Source organism: Mustelus asterias, chromosome 14 (genome assembly GCF_964213995.1).
Source record: "Mustelus asterias chromosome 14, sMusAst1.hap1.1, whole genome shotgun sequence".
Classification (NCBI taxonomy): Eukaryota; Metazoa; Chordata; class Chondrichthyes; order Carcharhiniformes; family Triakidae; genus Mustelus; species Mustelus asterias.
The window spans coordinates 11,649,000-11,668,717 of NC_135814.1; the positions used below are offsets into that span (position 1 = coordinate 11,649,000).

Genomic DNA, 19,718 nt, shown 5'->3' on the forward strand with positions numbered 1-19,718 from the left:
TCTTTCTAATTTAACAAATGATACAGAAAGTTATTGGGCCGGAATTCTCCCGTCCTGCCTACCACAGGAATTGCAGTGGGGGCGGACCATGCAAAGGTCTATTGATCTCGGACAGGATTCTCCGATTTTGAGGTGGGCACGGCAGGGGAATCCAGCCCATGGTGTTCGTTCACTGACCCAATTCACCACTGCGTTCCGTTCGCACTGCAATGGTTTGAGCAGAAATTCAATGCTGACACACCAGTGCAGCACAGTGGCACAGTAATTAGCACTGCTGCCTCACAGCGCTAGAGACCTGTGTTCAATTCTGGCCTCAGGTGATTGTCTAGTTGAATTTGCGCTTTCTCCCAGTGTCTGTGTTGGTTTCCTTCGGGTGCTCTGATTTCCTCCCACAGTAAGAAGTCTCACAACACCAGATTAAAGTCCAACAGGTTTATTTGGTAGCACAAGCTTTCAGAGTGTCGCTCCTTCTTCAGGTGAGTGAGGAGTTGTGTTCACAAACAAGGCATATGTAGACACAAACTCAATTTACAAGATAATGGTTGGAATTCGAATCTTTACAGGTCATCAAGTCTTAAAGGTTTTTATGAGTGGAGAGAGGGTTAAGCACAGGTTAAAGAGGTGTGTATTGTCTCCAGCCAGGACAGCTAGTGAGATTTTGTAAGCCCAGGCAAGTCGTGGGGGTTACAGATAGTGTGACATGAACCCAAGATCCTGGTTGAGGCCGTCCTCATGTGTGCGGAACTTGGCTGTCAATTTCTGCTTAGCAATTCCACATCATTCCTCCCACAGTCCAAAGATGTGCGGGTTAGGTTGATTGGCCATGCTAAATTGCCCCTTAGTGTCAGGGGGATTAGCAGGGTCAAAACTGGGGTTACGGGGACAGGGCCTGGGGTGGGATTGTTGTCAGAGAGTTAGTGCAGGCTGGGTAGGCCAAATGCTTTCCTTCTGCACTGTAGTGATTCCATGATTCTGTGATTCTTACAGCCTCAGCCGCGGAAGAGGTCGGAGAATTTCGGCCAATGACTTGTAATTTGATGATGGACAATGATTGCCATCGAAAATTGGCTCCTCTTTTATTAGCGTGCCTGAATTATTGTGAAAAGCAATCAGGTGGCATTGTAAAATGGGCAGCCTTTCTGGCGTCACTCACTCTATTTAAAACGGGGGTGATTTTCGGCACTCTCTGTGCCTGGCGCCAGAAAATTGTGTACGGGTCTGAAAACGGATTTCACGCCTGGCGCCAAACGGTTCCTTTCAAATCGCAAACCGGATCGCGCTTCGGCTGAACCAAATTCTCCGTCCTCGCTGCAGCGGTAGCAGAATGTGAACGGCCGGCGAGATCGCGCCCTTAGTCATTTTTTTGAGAAAATCTTGGCCAACATGTCCAATTCGCTCTTTTAAATACGGCATGCTATTCCCTCACACATGACCCACCATTCTACAAATCAATCTTTCAAGAGTGCCTGTCTGCTAGATCCCAATCTGTCACTCCTTCTAAATTAATTTATTTTTAAGTTTATTTATTTATTAGTCACAAGCTTACATTAACACTGCAATGAAATTACTGTGCAAATCCCTTAGTCGCCACATTCTGGCACCTGTTCAGGTCAATGCACCAAACCAGCACGTCTTTCAGACTTTGGGAGGAAACTGGAGCATCCGGGGGAAGCCCACGCAGACATGGGGAGAACGTGCAAACTCCACACAGACAGTGACCCAAGCCGGGAATTGAGCCCAGATCACTGGCGTTGTGAGGCAGCAGTGCTAACCACTGTGCCACCGGTGCAGATTAATTATCCTAATTGTGGGATAACTAGCTACCTCTGGTTTTGAGTTAGTATTTGCACTTCGTTTACAAAATGTCAGGCATGTGTGAAATATTATTTAATTAAAGCGGAAGGTGAAAAATGATGCCTGGAATGCACTTTATCCAAACTAACTATTATTTTCTAACAGTAGAAAGGTTAACTACAAGGTTGTAGTTTATCAAAATGTATGTGGTGCCTGAGGCATCTTTGCTGAGGTTTATTGTTGCTATGCTTTCCGTGAAAGCAGTTTAACTCTGCCAATCAATGATAGACTTCCTCGAGGTGTAAAATCAAAAACCAAGCCATAGCAACAATCCGCTTTGATGCCCTGGGTTTTCACTGATTTTCAGAGAGGATTCTCTTAATTAATTGATTGTCAAGGGCCCAACAATTAGCGGATCAGCTCAAATATCCACCCCAACCTCTGTTTACTCGAGCCGTGGTTAATAAATTTGGGAAACATTGAAAGTTTTATTGTGACATACTGAGGTTTTTGGCACACATTGGCCTCTGAGTTGCTTCAGTGGGCTGAATTTTATGTGTCGACCCCTCCCCACCCCCAGCAGGCATGTTTCCCACAGCGGGTTGTGGTGTTTGGATTGGGGGTGGTCATATGGAATTGGGTGGGTGCCCATAACATCCTCTTCTCACCCACTCCCGATTCACCCCTATAATATGGGAGGAGGTTGGCGCAGGCGTCAAAATCAGCGACTCACCTCGCCTATTTAAACAAAAAATTGTGAGTCAATTGTGTTTCTTATCAAACCAGTTCACCCTGAGAATACACTGCCCACACCATTAGACACTTAACATGAACAAGGGGGCAGGGGTGGGGAAACCCCATTTTTTTATCTCAAGTGCTAAAAGGGCTGGTGAAACCACGATCAGGTAGGGAACAAGTTTGAGTTTATTCGTGTCACAAGTAAGGCTTACATTAACACTGCAATGAAGTTACTGTGAAAATCCCCTAGTCGCCACACTCCGGCACCTGTTCGGGTACACTGAGGGAGAATTTAGCAAGGCCAATGCACCCCTAACCAGTACGCCTTTTGGACTGTGGGAAGAAACCAGAGCACCCGGAGGAAACCCACACAGGGAGAATGTGCAGACTCCGCACAGTGACCTGAACAGGGAATCGAACCCGGGTCCCTGGCGCTGTGAGGCAGCAGTGCTAACCACTGTGCCACCGTGCCACCCCCATTGCATTGGGGATGTGGTGGTGCCTGCGATGGTGGTTTGCCTAAGCTAGGGTAAAGGATCAGTTTTTCAAAGCCATCTCAGCCTTTTGGCTAAGATTGAGCATTAGATCAAGCCCTTGATGGGGCGCAATGCCTCATCCTGTCAGCTTGGATCTAGTTTGTCCCTCATGCGGGGATCATGAATTGGATTCAGTTGGAATTGGGTTTTTTGAATGGAATAAACATTTTTCAAAAAAAGGGGAAAGGTGGGGTTCACTCCTCAGGAGCTGCCCTTTTGGATCCCATATGTTGACCCCCCTCCTCCTTTCTACCTGTTCCCATCCTTGAACCTGCACTCATCCCCCCCCCACCCCCCCCGCCTCGCCCTTCCCCCTAACCTACCCAAATCCTACAGGTTCGAGACTCCAGCTCCAGGGAATCATCTCCTTTTTCCTCCATAGTCCCAGCAGCTGCCAACATCTCCATGGAGCTGCTGGGACTGACGGCGCTGCCAGCCAATCTGATTGCTCAGCAGCTCTGGAGGGTGGGACTTGCGGAATTCCCAATCGACCCTCATTGGTCCACCCGGCGGTGCTCTATAGCTAGGGGCCAGGTCGCTGGGGAACATTCTGCCTCCGGCAGAAATCATCCTGTTTCCAAGTGAAATGTCATCAGTCTAAGAATTCGGGGTAGACCATTTAGGATGGAGGTGAGGAGACATTTCTTCACCCAAAGAGTGGTGAGCCTTTGGAATTCATTATCACAGGAAGTAGTTGCTGCCAAAACATTGAATGTATTCAAGAGGCGGCTGGATATAGCACTTGGGGTGAATGGGTTCAAAGGTTATGGGGAAAAAGCAGGATTAGGCTATTGAGTTGGACGATCAGCCATGATTGTAATGAATGGCGGAGTAGGCTGAAGGGCCAAATGGCCTCCTCCTGCTCCTATCTTCTGTGTTTCTAGTTTCTATGAAAGAAAGACTTGCATTTGGACACAGTCTATCATGATCAAAGGATGTCTCAAAGCAAAGCTTACAGCCAATCATTTGCCTCCTGAGTGTACGTGCTCTTAACAGAGATCACACATTCTTTGCAGCAACGTAAGAATGAATAGATCAACTGTTTGGGTGACATTGGCTGTGGAATAAATATTCGTTAGGACACCAGAGAAAGCTCGACTGTTCTTCCTTGAAGTTGTGTCATGGGGTCTTTTACAGGGTTTCAGTTTAACATCTGATCTGAAACTGGAATCTCATCCAAGATTTTGTGCTCAAGTGTTTGCAGTGAGTCTTTGAATCGTAGAGTCCCCACAGCACAGAAGGAAACATTTAGCCCATCGAGTCTTTTTGATTTGATTTGATTTGATTCGAATTGATTTGCTTTATTAGTGTCACATGTATTAGTATGCAGTGAAATGCATTGTTTCTTGCACATGATACAGACAAAGCATACTGTTCGTAGAGAAGGCAAAAGGAGCGTGCAGAATGTAGTAGTGTGGTGAACCATCGTTGGTTCCCACTGTGGGATTGTTCTAATGTTGTTATTGGGCTAGGGTGGGATTAATACACCTGTGGTTGTTACTGTTGTGGCACATCCCAGTCGGGCTCCGCCTCCTGGGAGAGGTATAAGACCCCCTGCTCGGGCGGGACCTCGTCAGTCTGGGATAGTGTGCTTACGTTCTATTAGTTCCATTGTTAGACAATAAAAGCCTTCTGTTACCGAAGCTTCGTGCCTCGTGTTCAATTGACGCGCATCAAGTAGTACAGTCATAGCTAGGGTGAAGGGAAAGATCAACTTAGAGCGAGGTAAGTCCATTCAAAAGTCTGATGGCAGCAGGGAAGAAGCTGTTCTTGAGTTGGTTGGAACGTGACCTCAGACAGTCGGTTGGTACGTGACCTCAGACATGTATGACCACTGAACCAAACCTGATAGATGGGGCTGCTTCACATTTATGTGTGCTTACGTATTGAAAATGGTTGGCCAATTTACCTGACAGCTGTACATAACAAGGCCAGAGCATATTGATCTATGGTGTATATTAGTTTTGAGTAATTTTTCCTTTTATCCTGGTTTTTCTGGCAGGACCAATGACACAGGCCTTCTTTCATACAAAGATCACTTGCCTGTGACTCACATTATTATTGGAGACATCACGAAGACAAGCTCTGAAGCCCTTTACAAGCTTGGGCCACTACGTTGCCATGGTGATGGTAAGTGCCCTGCGGTTACATGGTCTCTCAGAATAGATGTCGGACTGGTGCTAAATTACCCAGCATTTGAAATCAAATCAAAAAGTCAAGTTAATCTCCAGCAGTTGATGGGGCCAATATAAAGGAACACCTGACTGCTGAACACCATGAAATCCATTAGTTTTCCTTAAAAAAAACACTTGCTTTTTGTTTCTAAGACTATGATGCCAAACCCCAACTGGAAAGGTAACAGAGTAACATATCTACCACCCCACCTCACCCGCAATGCTGTGAAGATTCAGAAAATACTGAATGTGGGAGTCATAGCCATAGGTTGTTTGCGCTTCCAAAATATCACCATTTTAAGATGATACCATCAGGAACTTTGAATTTATTTTATTGGGAACAAGGAAGAATTGTTTCAGAAACCAAAAAATCTCAGCAGGTCTGGCAGCATCTGTAAGAGAAAAGAGCTGACGTTTCGAGTCCAGGTGACCCTTTGTCAAAGATTCCAGCATCCGCAGTAATTTGCTCGAATTGTTTTGGAGTTATGGGTGGCATGGGCAGAGTGGATAGTCAGATGCTCATTCCGAGGGTGGAAAAGTCAAGTATTAGGGGACATAGGTTTAAGGTGCGTGGGGAAACGTTTAGAGGAGATGTGCGAGGCAGGTTTTTTACACAGAGGGTGGTGAATGTCTGGAACACGCTGCCCGGGGTGCAGTAGAGGCAGGTACAATAGTGGCATTTAAGGGGCAACTTGATGAATACATGAATAGGATGGGAATGGAAGGATACGGACTCTGTAAGTGCATACGGATTTAGTTCAGGCAGGCATCATGATCGGCGAGGTTTGGAGGACGAAGAGCCTGTTCCTGTGCTGTACCTTGCTTTGTTCTTTGTATGTTTACTTCCAAAGGCAGGGTTAGAATTCTCCAACCTCCCCCTTGGCAGGGATTTTCTGGTCCCGCTGCAGCGAATGGAGTTTAGACTGAGCGCCAAATTCTTCCTTCTCACTGTCGGGTGGTGGGTGGTGGGGGTTGTTGGGGGAATGACAGCCATGACTTCAGTCCATTATCACCCTGCACAATATGTTTCTTTGTTGACAAAAAACAGAAAATGCTGAAAAACCTCAGCAGGTCTGACGGGGTCTGTGGAGAGAGAATAGGGCCAACGTTTCGAGTCTGGATGACCCGTCGTCAGAGCTGTTTCAGATTCCAGCATGCGCAGTATTTTGCCTTTATCTTAATGTTTCTTTGTGAGGTGGCCTGGATTTGAAACTAAGGGCGTGAAAATATGTGCCTCTGTTGGGTGTATTTTAGTGGGGTGGCACATAAAATAGGGCCGGTGCTCACCCCGCCATTTGTCTGCCTCGTCCTGAGCTCACTCCCACCATGTGGTAGGAGGTGGATGGGCACCAAAATATGGCAGCCGCCACCTCCCCCCTCACAACTTTAAATTAGTGACCTTGAGCGGCACGGTGGCACAGTGGTTAGCACTGCTGCCTCACAGTGTCAGGGACCTGGGTTCAATTCCGGCCTTGGGTGACTGGGCGGTGTCTGCACATTATACCCATGTCTGCGTGGGTTTCCCCCAGTGCTCCAGTTTCCTCCAACAGTCCAAAGATGTGTGGGTTAGGTTGATTGGCCATGCAAAATTGACCCTCGTGTCAGGGGATTGGCAGGGTAGATGTGTGAGGTTGTGGGAATAGGGCCTGGGTGGGATTGTGGTCGGTGCAGACTCGATGGGCCGAATGGCCCCCTCCTGCACTGTAGGGATGCTATGTGATTTCTGATTGAATCGCTCCACCATCGGCAGGCGGCCTTGCATCCAGCTACCTAGGCTGCCCTTAAGAACATAAGAACTAGGAGCAGGAGTTTGGCCCCTTGAGCCTGCTCTGCCGTTCAATAAGACCATGGCTGATCTTTTCGTGGACCCAGCTCCACTTAGCCACCCGCTCGCCATAACCCTTAATTCCTTTACTGCTCAAAAATCTATCTATCTCTGCCTTAAAAACATTCAACGAGATTGCTTCAATTGCTTTACTGCATTGAGTTCTCTGCTTAAACTTCTCTGCCTCTATTTCCTTTTTCAAGGTGTTGTTTAAAACCTACCGCTTTGGCCAGGTTTCTGGCCAGCTGCCCTCTTTTGGCCATATGCGGCTCAGTGTCAAATCTGGCTTTGTCCTGTGAAGAACCGTGGGACTTTTTATCACATTAAAGGTGCTATATAAATATTGTTGCTGCTGGTGTAATTAGGATGTCAGCAAGCTATTAAAAACTCACTTACAACCTCTCTCAGCAAGGTGTAGCATTCTCCTGCTTTTTTAAAACAATGAGCGGCAGCACGGTGGCACAGTGATTAGCCCTGCTGCCTCACAGCGCGAGGGACCTGGTTCGAGTCCCAGATTGGGTGACTGTCTGTGTGGAGTCTGCACGTTCTCCCCGTGTCTGCGTGGGTTTCCTTCCACAGTCCAAAGATGTGTATGTAAGGTGGATTGGCCATGCTAAATTCTCCCTCAGTGTACCCGAACGGGCACCAGAGTGTGGCGACGAGGGGATTTTCACAGTAACTTCATTGCACTGTTAATGTAAGCCTACTTGTGACACTAATAAATAAACGCTAAACTGAAGTGAAAGGTCTTGTTAAATAGTTATTGCAGTGGAGGTTTCAGTCTGTGGAAACCTCTGGGGCACAGCTGCTTGTCATGGCGTAGATTCACGGACAGCAGCTTCTCTGAATTTCCGTATTATTCGGCTCATATGTGGACTCCCAGAGTTGCTCTCAGTTTCTGTGGAGTAATGATAGTGAATGCTAATGGCTTCGCTCACAGGGTCACTGTCTTTTTTCTTATTCTGTTGCATAGAATTACGTAGGGTGGGATTTTCCACACCCCCCGCCTCCCCACCCCACGGCGTGTTTTGTGACAGCAGAGGCAGTCCGCCATTGGCTGATGGCGGGATCACCTGGTCCTGCCGTCATCAAAAGGACTTCTTATTGTTCGCACCCTCCGCCACCAGGGAACCCGCAGCGGAGAGTTGCCGTCAGAGGGACCAGAAGATCCCATTGACCGGATCAGCTGGAAAATCCCTCCCATAGAATTCACAGCATCATTACAGGCCACTCATCCAGGCTGGTATATACTCAACATGAGCCTCCTCCCACACTACCACATCTCGCTCTACAAGCATTTTCTTCATTAATACTTATCCACCTTATATACTTATCCCTATGCTTATATACTTTACTTATCCATCCATTGACTCTGTCTACACTTCGCGCTGCCTCGGAAAAGCAGCCAGCATAATTAAGGACCCCACGCACCCCGGACATTCTCTCTTCCACCTTCTTCCATCGGGAAAAAGGTACAAAAATCTGAGGTCACGTACCAACCGACTCAAGAACAGCTTCTTCCCTGCTGCCGTCAGACCTTTGAATGGACTTACCTTGCATTAAGTTGATCTTTCTCTATACCCTAGCTATGACTGTAACACTGCATTCTGCACTCTCTCATTTCCTTCTCTATGAATGGCATGCTTTGTGAAACGCGCAAGAAACAATACTTTTCACTCTATGTTAATACATGTGACAATAATAAATCAAATCAAATCAAATCACCTCCACTTTAAAGCCAGTGTTATGCTTCACTCATCTCCTCAATTTTATTCAAATAATGGGACTTTTAATCTTTTATTGTATTGGTATCACACTGTAAATAATTTATTAAAACAACTGTACTATACTAATATTTTGACCTGTGTGCTCTACATCTCATCAATTAGAGTGAAATTTTTATTTTAGTCCTCACATATTTCTGGCAGAGACATTTAGAATGTAAATGGGTATCAAATGTGCTTAGAAATGAAATAGCACTTTCTGTCTGGTGTTGAGTCTTGAAGTAAGATGGTGAGTAGTTGAATTATCTTGACTCAGTTGATTAAGTTCTTTAATTAAGTAACGGGGAGAGTTGGTGAGGTTAGTGCAGTTCATGTGGTGTACGTGGCCTTTCAAAGGTGTTTTATAAAGTAGCAAATAGTAGAACCAGAGAAAGTTACAGCAAGGAAAAAGCCTTTCAGCTGATGGCGCACTGTTAGTTGAAAAATCTGTTGTAGGTTACGAGATCTCAGCTGGAGATCACTAGCATGTAAAGGTAAAGTTGCCATAACCCCAGGTGACCATAGGCTGCTCTCCCCTTTGAGGGGGAGAGCTGACTGGCGGTGATTTAACCTGAGGGTCACCATACCTCAGGCAAAGGTCAAGATTGAGAAGGCGGGGACTACATGAATAACCTCGGCCTGTACGGGAATTCAACCCGAACTGTCGGCATGGCCCTACATCACAAACCAGCCATCCAGCCAACTGAACTAGCCAACTACTGGGATCTTGCTGAATAGGAGAGGACTGAGGCAGCATTGTAATAAAGGTACTGACATGAATTAGGTTCAGAGGTTTAAAGGACCAAGCTGGGATATATAAATTGATACGGAAAACAGAACAAGGGGACAGTGAGCTGAAAAGGGATACATTCAGGGCAGGACGTAAGGAAAGAATACTTCACCGAGATGTTTCGGAAGGCATTGAAAGGGCAAATATCAGAGTTCTTGAAAATAAACATGTTGCCAAGGGAACTTGAACCAAGTAAATGTGTGGTCATTTCTAGCCTTGCAATAGCCAGTGTTTGGCATAAAGAGGAGAAAATTGACCAGAGTAAAATCGGAGGGTGTCCTGAGGGAAATGGCCAGCAGAACTGTTGTAGTGGTACATCCGCCATGATCAGATAACATGCCAAGGCATGGAGAACTGTCCACTTGGTCAGTTTATCCAAGGATAAACAAGGCCAGCAAAGGAGTTTGTACCTTTTACAATACAACCAATGAGAGAACAATTGCACATCCACATTTAGGATATTGCTTCACGGAAGGATTCCTACCCGATTCAAAATTGTTTGAATGTCGATAGTTTGTGAGCACCTTACTGTGTTACCATGGTGGAGTGACAGTCTAAACATGGCAAGGGGTTTTCCATTCCCACTTTGGCAGGATCTTGCATGGGGGATGCAGCGAGTCAGCCAAAAGTCCACTGACTTTCAGCGGGACCGGGCGGCAGACGGGGCCAGAAAACCCTGCCCATGTATTGAGTTATCTTTAACCAGTAAGTGGATTGCATTCTCTGATAGATGAATAACTATTTACACAGGAAATTACTGGAATGCAGCATCGTTTAACACCGAATCCTCGTATCTCCATTTCCCCACCTTCCACGGTGAGCTCAGTGCGGACATTTCATTCTTCTTCAAGACGACTGCTTCCTCGGGGGTTTTCCTGGAGAATCTCGGAATTAAGGACTTCATCAGGATCGAGCTGAACTGTAAGTATCATCTGACTGTGAAAACTGTCGGGTTACAGTCTGAGTTAAAAGCAGAAAGCTCTGGAAATATTTGGCCCAGGTCAGTTGGTCAACAGCCCAGATTGTTATGGTCCCACCTGATGTTAATACTGGACAGGGCGGATCCCAGAGTGAAAGCAGGCTTGGGAAATCCTGATTTTGGTTGTTTTTAGAAACTGTGGAGAAAAGTAAAGTTTATTTATTAGTCACAAGTAAGGCTTACATTAACACTGCAATGAAGTTACTGTGAAATTCCCCTAGTCGCCACAGTCCAGTGCCTGTTCGGTTCAATGCACCTAACCAGCACGTCTTTCAGAATGTGGGAGGAAACCGGAGCACCCGGAGGAAACCCACGCAGACACAGGGAGAATGTGCAAACTCGACACAATCAGTGACCCAAGCTGGGAATTGAACCCACGTCCCTGGCGCTGAGGGGCAGCAGTGCTAACGACTGTGCTACTATGCCGCCCGTGGAGGTCAGCTATTGAACACATTTACAAGAGTCTTTGAAACTACTTTTAACACAAAGGATAAAATGTTTATTAAAAAATAAAAACTCCATTACATTAGACAAAAAGGTTGGAAAGATTTCAATGCAAACACCAGAAAATGATTCAATCTCACATTATTGCTTTTCAGCCCCCAATACCTTTACAGACACAAACCCTCAGTGAAGATTTACCATGATGTCAGCCAAGGCTTTGGCAGACTCAGTTTCAAGCAGTTTGCTCCCAGCGGACTTCTGAGCATTCACTAGATGCTTTTCTTTATCTGGTATCTCTCCCTGTGACACCCCAAAATCACAATGCAAACTCACTATTACTTCAACTTCAGAACAAGCACAAGTTTCCTCAACTTAATTCCCTGTCATTCTTATGAGATTTTTCACGAGGGAGATCTTCTGTCTTTACTCTCTGGTATACACACACTGCCTGAACTGCCCTTCTGTCCTTCCCTGTGCCCCTGCGTGTCTCTGGACCTCTGTTGCAAGGCAACAGCACAATTTTTCTACTTTAAGTTTATTTGTGGCTTCATTAAACTATTATCCCCTTTGTATCCCATTTCTTCGCTTCAAGAGTTGTAAAACCCTCGATAAAAATGCATGCACACAAACAGGGCCCCAGACTTTCCAGCACTAAGCTCGACTAAAAAATATACTAAATGAAACTAAAACCAGGTTTCTCCTTTCTTAACACACTAAGTACATATATAAATTAAACTTAAACTATACATTGTTCTATCAAGATAGAAACTCACCAGAGTCACAGTCTAAAATGAATGAACAAAGACTCCCTGGTCCATTCAGTCTGCCCCACACCAACGTAATACCCTATGCACCACCCCCTATGTCACACAAAAGCCACATGCTGATATTTTGAGCTGTTGAGAGACTTGCTGTGTGCTGCCAAGATCTTCCATTTTCCCTTCAGCCCAGTGGCCAACACTGAGCTGGAGCAGGTGTTGAGGAATTCCTGTCCCATACAAGGCGCTTGTCTCAAAGGTCAGATCTTCTAGTCATTGTGCACCTTACTGCTTGATGCCTTCATGTTAAATTCCTTCCTTGACTATTTTAAAGTGTGTGAAAAGTTGTTTTAACTGAATGATTTAAAGTCTTCATTATAAGAGGAGAGCATAGAGTTAATGTGGATATGTTACAAAGGAGATTTTCCCCTTTTTTAAAATTCATTCATGGGACATGGGCGTCGCTGGCTGGCCAGCATTTATTGCCCATCCCTAGTTACCCTGGAGAAGGTGGTGGTGAGCTGCCTTCTTGAATTGCTGCAGTCCATGTTCTGTGGGTTGACCCGCAGTGCCGTTAGGGAGGGAATTCCAGGATTTTGACCCAGCGACCGTGAAGGAACGGCGATATATTTCCAAGTCAGGATGGAGAGTGGCTTGGAGGGGAACTTGCAGGTGGTGGTGTTTCCATATATCTGCTGACCTTGTCCTTCTAGATGGAAATAGTCATAGGTTTGGAAGGTGCTGTCCAAAGATCTTTGGTGAATTATGTGTTTTAATTGTGTGCTGCTAATACCCAAGAGGTGGACAGTTTGACTTTGAGTGAGAGATAGGTCACCATTGTACACCTCCTCTGATTTCAACTTCCAGTGACTTCAATAGCAATGAAAACCAGGAGGTATACACAATGGAAAGCTGATTCCCAGATCCTTTATTTCAAACTATTGGCCAAGGATTACCTCCATTGGGAACTTTGTGGGAAAATTGCACACTATGGGCTGAAGTTAATGCCCCTCCTCCACCCAGGAGTGGGCTAGGTGATAGGGGGAGCTGCTTAATCTTCCAGACCCCCCTGATTAAGCCTGGACCAGGGAAAGTTGAGGTTGCCCTGAGGACAATTTGCACATTCATTGGCCATTAATCAGGCTGGTAGAACATAAGGAATAAGGGTGGGAGTGGGCCATTCAGCCCCTCAAACTTGCTCCATCGTTCAATAACATCATGACTGACCTAATCATGGCTCCAACTCTACACTCCTGTCTGTCCCTCAAAACTCTTGACTCCCCTACCATTCCCAAATCTCACTCTGCCTTGAGTATGTTTAATAACTCAGCCTTTACTGCTCTCTGGGGGAGAGAATTCCAAACACTAATGACCCTCTGAGAGAAGGAATTCCTCCTATTCTTCATCTTCAATGGGAGACCCTTCATTTTGAAACTGGGTCCACTGGTTCTAGATTCCCCCCTGAAGGGAAACATCCTCTCAGCGTCTACCCTGTCGAGCCTCCACAGAATCTCTTGGGTGGGATTCGCCCCAAAAAATTCCAAGTGTTGAATTTGTGTAAAAACTGGAGTAAATCCCACTGGTTTTTCAGCGGTATTCCAAAATGAATCTCCCACATTCTGTGAACTGCAGAGTGCACTACCGTGAATCTCATTAAAAATCTCTGGGCAGGGCCTATTCCCGCTGGAGGGGCCGGCAGCTTAGCGCTGAGTGGGCCACTGCGCATGCGCCGATCTGTCAGCGCCGAGATCGGTGCGTGCGCAGTAGCTCTGCACTGCCGGCCTCCCGATCACTGGCCAGCTCAATCGCTGGCCAGCCCCTCAACCCCACAATGCTGCCCCTCCAACCTCCCGACGGCCCCATTGCCAGCCCCATGTACGTGTCCGGGCCAGCCCGATGTCCCCCCCCCCCCGGTGCCGGCCAGCTCCAACTCACCCCAACACCCTCCCGCCCACCTCGATCTCTCTTCCCCCCCACTGGCAGCCCCAACACGCCCCCCCCTGCAGTTCAGCCCCCCTCTCCCCCCAAAGCCCTGACCCCCCCTTCCCCTCCCCACCCTGCAGGCTGACCACTCCCCCACCCCGATGGCCAGCCCCAATCATTGGCCTCTCTCCCTCTGTCGCCAAAGTGCAGAGTGACAGCGGGACACCCCACTCCCCCCGATCTTCCCCCAAAGCCCCCGCCCTCTACAGACACCAGCCCCTCTGGTCCCATCCGGGCAGTGCCAAGGTGCCCCTTGGGCTTTGCCACTTTTCCCCTTGGGCAATGCCAGGGTGCCAGGCTGGCACTGCCAAGGAGGCAATGCCCAGGGGGCACCCTCCCTTACCCCCAACCTCTTGGGGGGTGGCCTCGATGGCCTCCCTTCACTCAAGTGGGGTTGGGCCGTCAGCTCCCTGCTAGTGGGGAGCTGTTGTAAAGCCTGCTGGTGGGGGGTGAAGAGGCTGGCGAGTCTGGAGACTGCTGTTCCGGGTTCCGCGAATAGGATGTAAATCTTAATTTAAATAATTTATGCAGCTTCATGCCAGAAATCGGCACGCAGCTGACAGCACCAGAAATCTGATGGCCGGAGACGCGCGAACGTTGTGGCACCCAGTGGGAAGTTAACAGCCTCCACTTGAGTCTCCCGGCCCGCTGCGCTAAAGCAGCACAATGGGCTGAGAGAATTGCCCCCCTCATGTTTCAATAGAATCATCTCTCATTCTTCATAATTAAGAGTATAATACCGTTTTTGACAAATTGACAGTTGTTAATACATTGCCAATTAACCTTTCTGGCATGACTATGGTCATGTTTTCTGAGAAATTTCAAGTATTATAAATGTTCCATTTTTAAACAATGTTCTCACTTTTCCTTTCTGTCACATTTAACTCTTTGATTCAGTTGATAGCATCTTACTCTTGAGTCAGAAGATTGTGAGTTCAAGTCCCATTCTATAAGACCATAAGACCATCAGACATAGGAGCAGAATTAGGCCACTTGGCCCATCGAGTCTGCTCCGCCATTCAATCATGGCTGATATTTTTCTCATCCTCACTCTCCTGCCTTTTCCCATAACCCCTGATCCCCTTATTAACCAAGAACCTATCTATCTCTGTCTTAAAGACACTCAGTGACCTGGCTTCCATAGCCTTCTGCGGCAAAGAGTTCCACAGATTCACCACTCTCTGGCTGAAGAAATTCCTCCTCATCTCTGTTTTAATGCACCGCCCCTTTCACATGAGGTTATACACAAATTATTCTAGCACAAAGATGACACTCCACTGCAGAACGAAGAGAGTGCTGTTGGAGGTGCCATGTTTCTGACAAGTTTTTAACAGGCTGACAGACATGTTACGTGGCTGTCACAATATTCTTCTTCTTGTATTTAATACTAGCGCTCCTCTCAAGTAGCCAAAGTCATGGAATAGTTTAAGATGTTTTATTGACAACTGTAGCGCTACAGGATCCTGACTGAGCCATTCAGATCAGTCAGAGTGCAGAATTCAGAAATACACAAGCAATTATAGTTTCAAATTCAATTACAAGTAATTAGCATACACCAATAAAAGTATAGGAGTTACTTCTATCCACTCACAGTTATTGATGAAGGTCATGTTATGCATACATAAGGGTATAATGTTCAATTGCAACTTGCACATGTTATATCATCAAGAAATGATAGCTATATCTCTGACCAATGGTATATCAACCTCCCTTTCCATTGTTCCTTGTTGTAATGGGCAAACATGAGCTGCAGCTACACATCGTTCAATTAAATGGTCCTTGATTCTTATCTGGGTCTGCTTTAATCAAGACCTGTGGTTTTCACATAGCTTTCCCTGAGATTTTTAAACTTGTGCGTTTATTAACCCTTTCAAGACCCTGTCAGAATTCTCAGATGGGTGTAATGATCCAATGGCACTATTTTAAAGAAGAGGAGGGGAGTTGTTTATCCCCATTGTTCTGGTCAATGTTTATCCCTCAATGATTAGCACAAAAACAGGTTACCTGCTCATTATCATATTGCTATCTGTGAGTACTTGCTGTGTAGAAATTGGCTGTGGCATTACCTACACTAGAACAGTGACTACACTTCATTGGTTGTAATGCACTTTGAGATGTGCAATGAATATGAAAGGCGCTATATAAATTCAAGACCTTTTTTTCTTTCTTCACTAAATCCAATCTTTCTTTCCCTTCCTACACCTGAGTTGTTTCTAATTCAATCTTTCTTTTCCCTTTTCCATCAGTCCTAGCTCAGTTCTTACAATCTATTGGCCACAAAGATAAATTGTTGGTGCCATCATTCACCAAGGTCACGTACCAACCGACTCAAGAACAGCTTCTTCCCTGCTGCCATCAAACATTTGAATGGACCTACCTTGCATTAAGTTGATCTTACACCCTAGCTATGACAGTAACACTACATTCTGCACTCTGTCATTTTCTTCTCTATGAATGGTATGCTCTGTATAGCACGCAAAACCAATACTTTTCACTGTTTACTAATACATGTGACAATAATAAATCAAATCAAATCAGATGCCCCAGTGCCCTCATTGCACTGTTATCAGCTGGCACTTTTCCCAAGTTACGGCAAGCGTTCTTCGAGCCAAAGGACACAGGGTAAAGTCTGATGAGCAGTGCGTGCAGCGAGATCCCCGTCTCCAATAAGTTCTGACTCAATATTCACAGCGTTCCACACATACAACGTTTTTTGAACAAAATGTCTCTGTTGGGTCAGCACGGTGGCACAGTGGTTAGCGCTGCCGCCTCACAGTGCCAGGGACCCTGGTTTGATTCCCATCTTGGGTCACTGTATGTGCAGAGTCTGCATGTTCTCCCCGTGTCTGTGGGTTTCCTCCTGGTATTCCAGTTTCCTCCCACAGTCTGAAAGACGTGCTGGTTAGGTGCATTGGCCGTGCTAAATTATCCATCAATGCACCCGAACAGGCGCCGGAGTGTGGCGACTAGGGGGTTTTCACAGTAACTTCATTGCAGTGTTAATGTAAGCCTACTTCTGATACTTATAAACTTTAAAACTGTTGTGTTGCTAGGCAATTTGTGACTGGAGTAGAGAAAGATATTTGTTATTTTTCTACACTGGGAATAAAAATAAATCCCATAACTTTGCAACTGAAGTTTTAGGCACATTATTGGTTCATTAAAATGAAGTAGGAGTATTTTGAAGCTTGTCAAAGTTAATTGATTTATAATGAGAATACACAGGAACATGCAGTTCCAGCTTGTATTTTATTGCAATTATCCTCTTGCAGCATGGAAACATGAAATAGAAGTCATTTCACAGTCATTGGCATCAGTGTAATAGTCACCATTTTTATAAATATCTGGGGAAGGAGATCTGCCATCCTTACCCAGTCTGGCCTCCATGTGTCTCCACACCAGCTGCAGCGTGGTTGACTCTGAACTGCCCTCTGCAATGTCCTAACAAGCCACTTAAAGTGCTACAGAAAAAGAAACACTGCGCATGTAGGCAGCTCAGCACTGCCTTCTCAAGGGCAATTAGGAATGGCCGTAAGACCATGGGAAATAGGAACAGGAATAGGCCATGGGTGGCTCAGTGGTTAGCACTGCTGCCTCACCGCACCAGGGATCCTGGTTCAATTCCGGCCTCGGGTCACTGTCTGTGTGGAATTTGCACATTCTGCCCCGATGCTCCACAGTCCAAAGGTGTGTGGGTTAGGTTGATTGGAAAAGCTAAATTTTCCCTTAGTGTCAGGGGGACTAGCAGTGTAAATATGAGGGGTTATGGAAATAGGGTCTGGGTAAGATTGTGTTTGGTGCAGACTCGATGGAGTCCTTCTGCATTGTAGGGATTCTATGATTCTATTCTATGATTCTATGATTCAGCCCTTCGAGCCTGGTCCATCATTTAGTAAGATCATGGTTGATTTAACACTCACTAGGTCAACTTTCCTGCCTTATCTCCGTAACCCTTAATTTCCTTGCTGATTAAAAATCTATCGACCTCGGCCTGGCAAATGTTCAAGGACTCGGCCCCACACACAGCTTCCTGGGGCAAAGAATTCCGAAGAATCACAACTCATTAAGAGGACAAATTATTCCTCAAATCTGTCTGAAATGAGCACTTCCTTACTCTGTGACCGAGCCTTCTTGTCTTACACTCTCCCATATGAAGAAACATCTTCCCAACATTTACCCTGTCTAACCCCCTGGATAAGAATCTTATATGTTTCAATCACATCGCCTCTCATTCTTCTGAACTCCAAGGAGTACAGACCCAACCTGTATAATCTTTCCTGAAATGACAGTCTCTCCATTTCCAGTGTCATCCTAGTAACTTTCCTCTGTAATGCCTTCAATGATAATATATCTTTCCTTAAATGGCTTCACTTAATTAAATCATCATTTGGATGGATTCCTGTCATGCTGACACTGTATGAATCTTCCAAAAGGGAATTTGACTGTTAATCTGAAAAGCAGGAATGTGCAGGGTGGCGGGGAGAAGGCGGGAGGATGGCACTAGATGAGGAGAGACGGTGCAGACAAGATGGACCAAATGGCCTCGTTCTGTGCTGTAACAACTCCATGATTTTGTGATTCAGTATCTCCCCTAGCTCTGACACCCTGATTTGAACTAGAAATGTATTCCTTGAGTTATAGAAGATGTAAGAATGGTCCAAATAAGTAGTTTAAGATCATTAGATGAGTTGATAGGGTAAATAGAGAAGGACATTTTCTTTTGCTGGGGGTGCACAGAACAAGGGGACATAACTTGAAAATGATATTCTGACTATTCAGTCGACACGGAATATTTTCTCACACAAAAGATAATGAAAATCTGGAATTATTTCCCTCAAAAAAATATTAAGGCTGGGGATCAGTTGAATGTTTTAAAATTAAGAGCAGTATAGATTGTTGTTAATGAGGGTATTAATCATTACAGAAAGAAGGTCACTAAATACAGAAAATAGGAGCAGGGGTAGGAAATTCAGCCCTTCGAGCTTGCTCCACCATTCAGTATGATCACGGGTCATCATACACTCATTACCTCCGAAAACATCTTGGCGTCTTTAGTGTTGAGAAATCTATTTCTTTCTTCAATATATTCAGTGACTTGACCTCCACACCCTTTTGGGGTAAAGAATTCCACAGGTTCACCGGCCCCTGAGTGAAGAGGTTGCACCTCATCTCAGTCCTAAATAGTCTAATACATATCGTGTAACTGTGACCCCCAGTTCAACAACCCCCTCCTGCCCCCACAGCCAGAAGAAACATAAGCTCTGACAGAATTTATATCTTTCAGTAATATTTTAATATGTTTCAATGAGATAACTTCATGAAGTTGTAAATAAAAGACAGGCCATAAATAGAATATATCTCAATGGGCTGAATGGTCCTATGTCTATGTCCCTTTGCTTCTTTTTTTTATTCATTTGTGGGACATGGGAGTTGCTGGTTGGCCAGCATTTATTGCCCATTCCTAGTTGCCCTTGGAGGGCTGTTGATAGTCAACCACATTGCTGTGGCTCTGGAGTCAGACCGGGTAATGACAGCAGACTTCCTTCCCTAGAGGGCATTAATGAACCAGATAGGTTTTTCCAACAATTGGCAATGGTTTCATCATCAGATTCTTTTTAATTGAATTCAATTTCCAGCATCTGCCATGGTAGGATTCGAACCCGGGTCCCCCCCAAACATTAGCTGAGTTTCGGGATTAATAGTCCAGTGATAATACCACGAGGCCATCATCTCCCCGAGAGTTTTATTGTGATGCTTGCGCTAAATCACAGATCAACATTCAATGGGCGGGATTCTCTGATGGCGTCCATACCTACCCTATTGCCAGCGAGAATTGAGAATTTGATGCTCAGCCAAAACTCCATTCACTGCAGCGGCACCGGAGAACCCCAGCTGGGGGTGAGGACAGAGGTATTTGGCCTATTTCAATGTGTT

The 19,718-nt window shown here is 45.7% G+C and overlaps 1 protein-coding gene across 1 annotated transcript in view; it reads left to right on the forward strand.

Moving 5' to 3' along the window:
- LOC144504122 (contactin-associated protein-like 5) overlaps positions 1 to 19,718 on the forward strand; it is an 824,359-nt gene that overhangs the window by 553,541 nt on the left and 251,100 nt on the right. The window contains exons 19-20 of the mRNA XM_078229298.1: positions 5,071 to 5,198; positions 10,371 to 10,541. Of these exons, the coding sequence (XP_078085424.1) occupies positions 5,071 to 5,198; positions 10,371 to 10,541 (299 nt within the window). The remainder of the gene's footprint in view (positions 1 to 5,070; positions 5,199 to 10,370; positions 10,542 to 19,718) is intronic.